This window comes from Salmo trutta, chromosome 3, assembly GCF_901001165.1.
Source record: "Salmo trutta chromosome 3, fSalTru1.1, whole genome shotgun sequence".
In the NCBI taxonomy this organism is placed as follows: domain Eukaryota; kingdom Metazoa; phylum Chordata; class Actinopteri; order Salmoniformes; family Salmonidae; genus Salmo; species Salmo trutta.
The window spans coordinates 58,035,284-58,043,310 of record NC_042959.1 but is presented as its reverse complement, the minus strand read 5'-3'; the positions used below and the strand labels follow the sequence as shown (position 1 = coordinate 58,043,310).

Here is an 8,027-nt window from a genome sequence, read left to right as displayed (position 1 = left end):
TGAATGAATTTTACATGTTTTATACCACTACTGTATTATAGCGCTTCCCAAAAAAGGGGGTAATGTAACAAACCTACCCTTGGTAACTACATTACCAGCACCTCCTAGTGAGTCAACTCTATTTGGAATGGTTGGTTAGTGTCTGGGTCTTGGGACCAGAAGGTTGTGGGTTCAATTCCCCCACTTGGCTGGGACAGACCCCCCCCCCCCCCCCCCCCCCCCCAAATTCACTCCAGTGTTCTAATTGGCGTTCCTTGCACTATGTGAGCGATCTCTCTCTGCCCTGATTCTGATTCTGTCTGTCTACTCCTTCTGCTGTGATGGCGTCTGTAGCGTTCTGCAGTCTGTTGATCTCCCTCCTCCCGTTTTTCACAACACACAGGCGTTTTGTAAAGGAAAGGTGTTATTTTCTTTATTTCATGTCTAAAAAAATATACGAAGAATAAACAAAAGATTATGAGAAAAAAATCTAGTGTCCTTTCTTTGTCATTGATTCTGTACTTTTCCAAATCTTTGAATTGGTCATAATGTTATTAGGGTAGATAGGTAGGCCATGACGTGTGTGCACTTAGATTTTACCATCTCATTTCGTGGAGCACTTTTCTCCTAGCTGTCTATCTGTCACACCGTGTATAGTGTAACACATCATACTGATGGCCATGCTCACTGAGGAAGCCTTGGTCTCTGTAAATGTAACGGTGTACAGGCCAAGATGGCCCCTCCCTTCAGGGATAGGGTCCAGAGACCGTTACTGGTCCCGCTGGAGTCTCCCCCCTGTGGACGTCCTCCCTGGCCACACCCAGCCGCCACGCTGTCTTGCAGCCCACCTCCACGTCAGTCATCTCACTCAATGTCACACATTTAGTTGTTCTCCCACAGTGTCACACTCTCCAGTGTCACCCTGTGTGTCCTCCTCCCCCCTCCTCCCACTCCCCTCCGATACATTGCTCCCATGCCCATGCCACAATAGATACATCCCAAATGGCACCTTATTCCCTATATAGTGCACTACTTTTTACTAGGGCCCATGGGCCCTGGTCAGAAGGTGTGCACTATATAGGGAATAGGGTGACATTTGGACTGCAGACAAAGTGTCACAGCTGTGGATGCATGACCACAGTATTTATAGATGGGCCAAAGGTAACATCATTGTGCAGTTACCCCCTCCTGTTAAGTCCTGAAGCCCCGGGGTATCTACCCCCACTAGGATACTGACACTTGTTTTAGATACGTTAGACTTGTTTTTCTACATTCATAACCTATTATGTGACAATATGAGAAAAATATCACATTCTGATGTTATAAGCACAGACCAAGGTTTTGTGTTTATTTGTTTATTTATTTGTGTATTTAATGCCAATAAAATGTCAATATTCAAACCACAACGCAAACAACTGAACGCAATGGCATAAACATGAATTGATAGCGCTATACCATAGAACTGGGTAGGTACATGTCAGTGGAGGCTAATGGGAGGACAGGCTCATTGTATTGGGTGGAATGGAATTGAACAGTATCAAACACAACAAACATATGGAAACCTCGTTGACTCCGTTCCATTGATTCCATTCCATTGCAATTAGCCCGTCCTCCTATAGCTCCTCACACCAGCCTCCCCTGGTAAATGTAAATGCATATCATAAACTCATTGGATTTTTTAACAGATACAATTTACATCATGCTTCCAGCCAGCTATGAAATTATACCTGAAACACACACTGTATAAAACAAACCATTTCCAAATTCTATCTATCACTCCACCACATCCCCAAACGAAATATACTCCAGTACAACCTTGGTTCTCTGTACTCTCATATAGAGGGGCTGAAGAGCTTTAGGGGACCCAGGTTCCTCCCATCGTCCGTGTCACACGGGTTATAGAAGGGGATCAGCGGAACGAACACCGTTTCCATGGAGAATGTGTACAGCGGCGTCATGGTAACAGCGTTATAGAACGCTACTTCCTCCTTCTCACAGTCTAAGAACACTCCGATCCGGATGGGCTTGATGGACACCGGGACCTTGATGGGTTTGGGGTCTGTACAGGCCAAGATGGCCCCTCCCTTCAGGGATAGGGTCCAGAGACCATTACTGGTCCCGCTGGAGTCCATCTCCCCCCGGTGGACGTCCTCCCTGGCCACACCCAGCCGCCACGCTGTCTTGTGGCCCACCTCCACCTCCCAGTAATGACGTCCGGTGATGAAGCCTTCTTGGCCCATGACACTGTAGTAGTAGTGGAAGCAGCGGGGGTTGGGTGGCTGCTCCTCCGAGGCCTTGGGGATAACTTTGTCCTCCTCGAACCACACAGAAGTGCAGCTGGGGGAGAGGGTGAGGAGGGGGTGGGCTGTCTCTGGGTCAAAGGTCACTTCAGTGATATCTGGGGGGGGGGGGGGCTCAGGTGAGTTGTATTGTTGTAATCTAGAATGATCTAATGGTATATGTGTAAGTGGATCCCTTTAAGTAGGAATGTAAAAAACAGATATACCAGTACATTAGCACTATGTCACTAGCAGACGTCATCTCTTTAATTCAGCATTATACACATTGTATAACAAACAATACTATAACAATACTAATGTCACACAGAATGATACAATGTGCATTACTTGGGTACAGGCAGCTCTTCATGTGTTTCCATATCCTGTACTGGATGGGCCCCACAAAGTGTGCTGATCTCACCTCCACATCCACATGCGGAGGGGGTATGAAAGCCACCTGCGACCTGCAGGAAGAGGAGGATGAGAGAGGGAGGTGCAGGGGAGGAGGAGTGCAAAGATGGATGAGAAAGGGATCGAAAAGAATGTGAAAGGAAAGGATTGGGAAATGAGTGAGAAAGAGAGAGAGGGTACAGAGAGTGAAGAAAGAAAGTGGGATGCCAAAGAGAGGAGGAGAGGATAGAGCGGGTGGAGAGAAGAAAAAGGGGGTTGCCAAAGAGAAGATACAGAGAGAGAGAGAGAGAGAGAGAATGGGATGCCAAACGTAAGATGAGAGATTATGGCCGATCAGAAGGGAGTGATTTGTGACACGAGACATAGATGGAGTCATAATCAGTTAAATAATTAAATATAAACACTTGCCTTTTCAAGAGGTCTTGAATCTCCTTCAGAGAGAAAAAAGGAGTGGTCATTACAGTAGTGAAAGACTTAAAGCACTCAAAACAACATAGCACATAACAGCGTATTTGTTCCACTGATAAAGGTGCCCAATAAAAATGAATATTCAATTTGTTTTCCATCAGAAAACAAATCACAATTGTGCCCTCGTGAACTCAATAGAGAGTTGATATTCTCTCTCAGTCATTGTTTGGTGCCGAACCTCAGCTAGTCCTCCAAGACTGCACTGTGTGTTGCTTTTTGTCCACAAACCTTTAAATGGGAAATTGATTTAGACCTGCGACAGCAGGCAAGTAGACTCTTTAGCCAATGACTGATCATATTAGTGCCAGAAGAGAAGGCAATAAGCTGACACGGTGGTCCTTGAGGACTGCAATGTCAGCGTAGGCTAGCTGTTGTGGAAGCTGAAAGCAGAATCCAGTAGATTCTGTGGAGGTACTCCAAGCTTCTCATTCCCCTGACCCTCCCCAAATCACTCCCTCCCTCCTGCCATTCATCACATTCTCTGTAACACTTTGCTCTCCGACCTTTCATCATAAGACCTGGATGACGGTGTCGTAATAATGACATAAGAGATGTCATAAACAGTTATGACAGTTTGTTTCATCTTATGATCATTGACGGTGGCAACTCTCCTCATGGAGAGCTACTGCAGTGTGCAGGCTTTAGCTCCAGCCCTGCACTAGATTTACATGAACATTTTAGTAATTTAGCAGACGCTGTTATCCAGAGCGACTTATAGTTAGGGCATTCATCTAAAGATAGCTAGGTGGGACAACTACATATCACAGTCATAGTAAGTACATTTGTCCTCATTAAAGTAGCTATCAGCAGTCAGAGCTAGTAAGAGCGAAAGTCAAGTGTTAGTTCCCAAACAGCTATTATTTGGGGGTGAAGGAGGTGTGAGGAGGGGTTGCAAGGGGGGTGCTGTGGAAATAAACCTTTGGTTAAACCTAAAAATAACATAAATGCAAACTAATATACAAAACATTAAGAACATCTGCTATTTCCATGACATAGACTGACCAGATGAATCCAAGTGAAAGCTATGATCCCTTACTGATGTCATGTGTTAAATCCACTTCAATCCGTGTAGATTAAGGAGAAGACAGATTAAAGAAGGATTTTTATGCCTTGAGAAAATTGAGACATGGACATGGTGTTCTTAATGTTTTGTACACTCAGTGTATATACAGTAGAACACATTTTTTCTGGTTGTACCAACTAGGTTTTTCACTCTGGAATTACCTATCCAAATTTCCTAAATTGGGTTATAAGCAAATTAAATACATTTCCTGTTAATCAAGATATTAAATTGGTTCCATAACATTAAATAATGACTCCAAACACATTCTTTACATAATATTTCCACATTAACTGGTAACAATATTGTAACCAAATGGTAACCATCTCATCAATAGAAGCCTTTCCATGCACTTTAGTATCACAGTTCTTAAGCAGACATCATTTAAGTTTCAGTGCTGGCAGCAAATATATAATCATTAAAAAAACAGAACACATTACCTGGAATTACATTCACTCTCACGGGTGGCCAACAATAACAAACAGAATGCCAAGCCCCCAATAGGCCATGCCTCCAACAATTCTGATAGGCTGCCACTGCTACATTGCTCCCACCACTATGAAAAGTTGCATGAGGTGTTGAAAGCAATTTAGAAGCTTTCATTCAATAAAAAAAAAAATCACATTGATCTGTCAAATTTGTTATTTGATTTCAGGCAAATTGAATAGAACAGGTTGAACGAACCAAAGCTTAATTTTAGATCATACCATTTAGAAAAAGCACTACAGATAAACAACAGTGCCATCCCCCTTTTTACATTGTAGAGGTGCAGTGCTAGAACAATAGCCTGAACACCCTAACTCACTCACTTTGAGCAGTTTGGGACTATCCTCCTCGGCCAGTTTGTTGTTTAGTGTGGCAATGCCTCTCTCTAGATCTCTTCCCTGCATGGCGATCTTCTTCTCTCTCTCCCTAAGCAGCTTCACCCTCTTCTCTTTCTCCTTCTTCAGTCGCTCCATGTCCATGGTCTCCTCTTCGTCCAGGAAGCGATGGAGGTTCTGGAACTCAGCTCGGACCTCCCGTTCCAGATGATCAAAACATCTCTGAGAGATAGACAGAGAGACAGACTTTACTATTTTGTGTAGTAGGTTTATCTATATTTTGTTACTATATAGTGGGTAGTAGAAGGATACTATCCTGGTTGTGAGAGACAGATTTTTCAGCTTTAGCCAACACGCATCAATTACAGTATGTTCATTTTAATTCTAAATATGTAAATACTACAAAATATTTATCATAATGTTGTTAGATAACATTTCTCACAACTATCAGTCAAATTGCTTGTAATATTACTTACACACTAATAAATTCACAGATGATTATATTCAGGATTGAATGAAATAATCAAATGAATTAACCATGAAAAGCAAATGACAGTGGTAAATGATGCATTGGCAGCCAGTACTGTACCTCTACATCAACAGACCATATGTACGTCTCTCTCTCTGCCTCCCAGCACTCGTCTACCTCATGCTTTATTCTTTTAATAGCCTGGATCAGCTTCTCCTGTAACACGCACACAGACAAACATGAGGGGAGAGGAGAGAATGGAAAAACAGACAGAGAAACAATGTCATATAGTGACAGAATAGTGACTTAAGTTATTTAACAAAAGAGTAAGTTCAGCATGCATGTATTTAGATAATAGTTTTTCCAATGAGTTTAGAAGTCATTTATTTATTGAATATGATATTGTTGTGCCATTGAAAAGGTACTTAAAAAATGTCTCATCGATATAGCCTATTAGATTTTAAGAGTAAGTTCAGCATGCATGTATTTAGATAATAGTTTTTCCAATGAGTTTAGAAGTCATTTATTTATTGAATATGATATTGTTGTGCCATTGAAAAGGTACTTAAAAAATGTCTCATCGATATAGCCTATTAGATTTTATGGGAGAGCCTTTTCCCAAACATAATCTCTTTCATAATTAATTTAACTTTCTATTGGCTGACTTCCCTTTAGACATAAACCCAAGGGTGAAATGATAAACTTTGCAGCTTACCTTATGGTCAGGGAGAAGGCTTTTATTGCAGTTGTTGTTGGTGTCTTTTATGTGGTTTTTGTACATTCCAATTTCTCCTAACGAGACCAGAAAGCAAACAAGGGACTCTTGGTGTAATAAAAGAGAGGTAGAGAGTAAAGATGAAAGAGGGAGGGACAGTGACAGAGAATTGAAGGACATGGAAGTAGAAAATTATAAATTAGAGAGAGCTAGACAGAGAGAGAGATAGACAGAGATACACAGAGAGAGAGACAGATAGAGAGAGAGACAGATCGACAGAGACACAGAGAGAGACAGATAGGCAGAGAGCAGATATGGAGAGAGAAACCAATAGGAAGAGATACCCTCTCTGAGGTCATCAAAACAATTAGCATGAAGAGAGAATGAGTGTCATACATACATCCAACCAGTCAGATGGAGATTTATCTAGAAACAATTAAACAGACAAGGGTCACCATCAAACACCATCCGACAGCAGCCTTCTCCCTCTCTCTTCACACGCAGCTTGGCTCAAGACTAGTGTCCATTAACACTGAGGAGAAACAGAGGGAGGGAGGGAGGGAGGGAGGGAGGGAGGGAGGGAGGGAGCCACAGCTGCTGGCCAGGATGGACAGGCAGGCAGGCAGGCAGGCAGCAGCGATTTATGGCATTGCACGGTGGAGAAGATTCTATTTCTGTCTGCTGTTCTGGAAACAAAAGGGGGAATCGGTCAGGGGATAGAATCAGGCAGTGGGTCAGGGATGTAGGGGGATATCGTTTTTCATAGGGAGGGGTTTGCCTGGAAGGGATAGGAGAGAGAGGCTGTGTATTTATTTTGGTAGGCCTATGTTGGTTTAGTAGTATCGTAACTAGGGCGTCTGGAGAGGGCAGTATGACAACTGTAAACAATAAAATGTTGGTGTTAAAACTGAACATAAATATTGGTAGATCTAGGGCAAACTGAGGTCAGTTTCCATCTGTTCTTCCTTCTCTTCCTGACATAAAGATTATGACTATTTCGCAACAAAGCATCCTTCACTCATGCTGCCAAACATACCCTCGTAAAACTGACTATCCTACCGATCCTTGACTTCGGCGATGTCATTTATAAAATAGCCTCCAACACTCCAATCAGCAAATTGGATGCAGTCTATCACAGTGCCATCTGTTTAGTCACCAAAGCCCCATATACTACCCACCACTGCGACCTGTATGCTCTCGTTGGCTGGCCCTCGCTTCATATTCGTCGCCAGACCCACTGGCTCCAGGTCATCTTTGCTAGGTAAAGTCTTTGCTAGGTAAAGCTCCGGCTTATCACAGCTCACTGGTCACTATAGCAGCACCCACCCGTACCACGCGCTCCAGCAGGTATATTTCACTGGTCACCCCCAAAGCCTATTCCTCATTTGGCCGCCTCTCCTTCCAATTCTCTGCTGCCAAATACTGGAACGAATTGCATAAAATCACTGAAGCTAGAGACTCATATCTCCCTCACTAACTTTAAGCATCAGCTGTCAGAGCAGCTCACAGATCACTGCATCTGTACATTGCCCATCTGTAAATAGCCCATCCAACTACCTCATCCCATATTGTTATTTTTATTTTTATTTTGCTCCTTTGCACCCCAGTATCTCTACTTGCACATTCATCTTCTGCACATCTATCACTCAAGTGTTTAATTGGTATATTGTAATTACTTCACCACTACGGCCTATTTATTGCCTTACCTCCCTAATCTTACCTCATTTGCCCATACTGTATGTAGATTTTTTTTCTATTGTGTTATTGACTGTACATTTGTTTATACCATGTGTAACTATGTGTTGTTGTTTGTGTCGCACTGCTT

The 8,027-nt window shown here is 42.8% G+C and overlaps 1 protein-coding gene across 3 annotated transcripts; it reads right to left on the bottom strand.

Annotated features, from left to right (window-relative positions):
- Positions 1–1,318: 1,318 nt before the first annotated feature.
- Positions 1,319–6,732, bottom strand: LOC115180748 (zinc-binding protein A33). Of its 3 annotated transcripts, none has more exons than XM_029742936.1 (7): positions 6,658–6,732; positions 6,203–6,279; positions 5,608–5,703; positions 5,007–5,240; positions 3,078–3,100; positions 2,607–2,722; positions 1,319–2,377 (listed from the first exon to the last, which is right to left on the bottom strand). In XM_029742936.1, the coding sequence occupies exons 1-7, from the start codon at positions 6,668–6,670 to the stop codon at positions 1,812–1,814; spliced, it is 1,125 nt and encodes a 374-aa protein (XP_029598796.1). In that variant the 5' UTR covers positions 6,671–6,732; the 3' UTR covers positions 1,319–1,811. The 3 variants fall into 3 exon arrangements, with proteins under 3 accessions (XP_029598796.1, XP_029598797.1, XP_029598791.1); XM_029742937.1 differs by having other exon boundaries at positions 6,603–6,721; XM_029742931.1 differs by lacking the exon at positions 6,658–6,732 and having other exon boundaries at positions 6,203–6,455.
- Between the last annotated feature and the right edge of the window lie 1,295 nt (positions 6,733–8,027).

Excerpts from the sequence above, each read along its gene's own strand:
- LOC115180748 (XM_029742931.1), bottom strand. The coding sequence starts at position 6,382 with ATGTCCTTCAATTCTCTGTCACTGTCCCTCCCTCTTTCATCTTTACTC. Across the intron at positions 5,241-5,607 it reads TATGGTCTGTTGATGTAGAG|AGATGTTTTGATCATCTGGA; the intron begins GTACAGTACTGG and ends TCTATCTCTCAG. Across the intron at positions 2,723-3,077 it reads ATTCAAGACCTCTTGAAAAG|GTCGCAGGTGGCTTTCATAC; the intron begins GCAAGTGTTTAT and ends CTCTTCCTGCAG.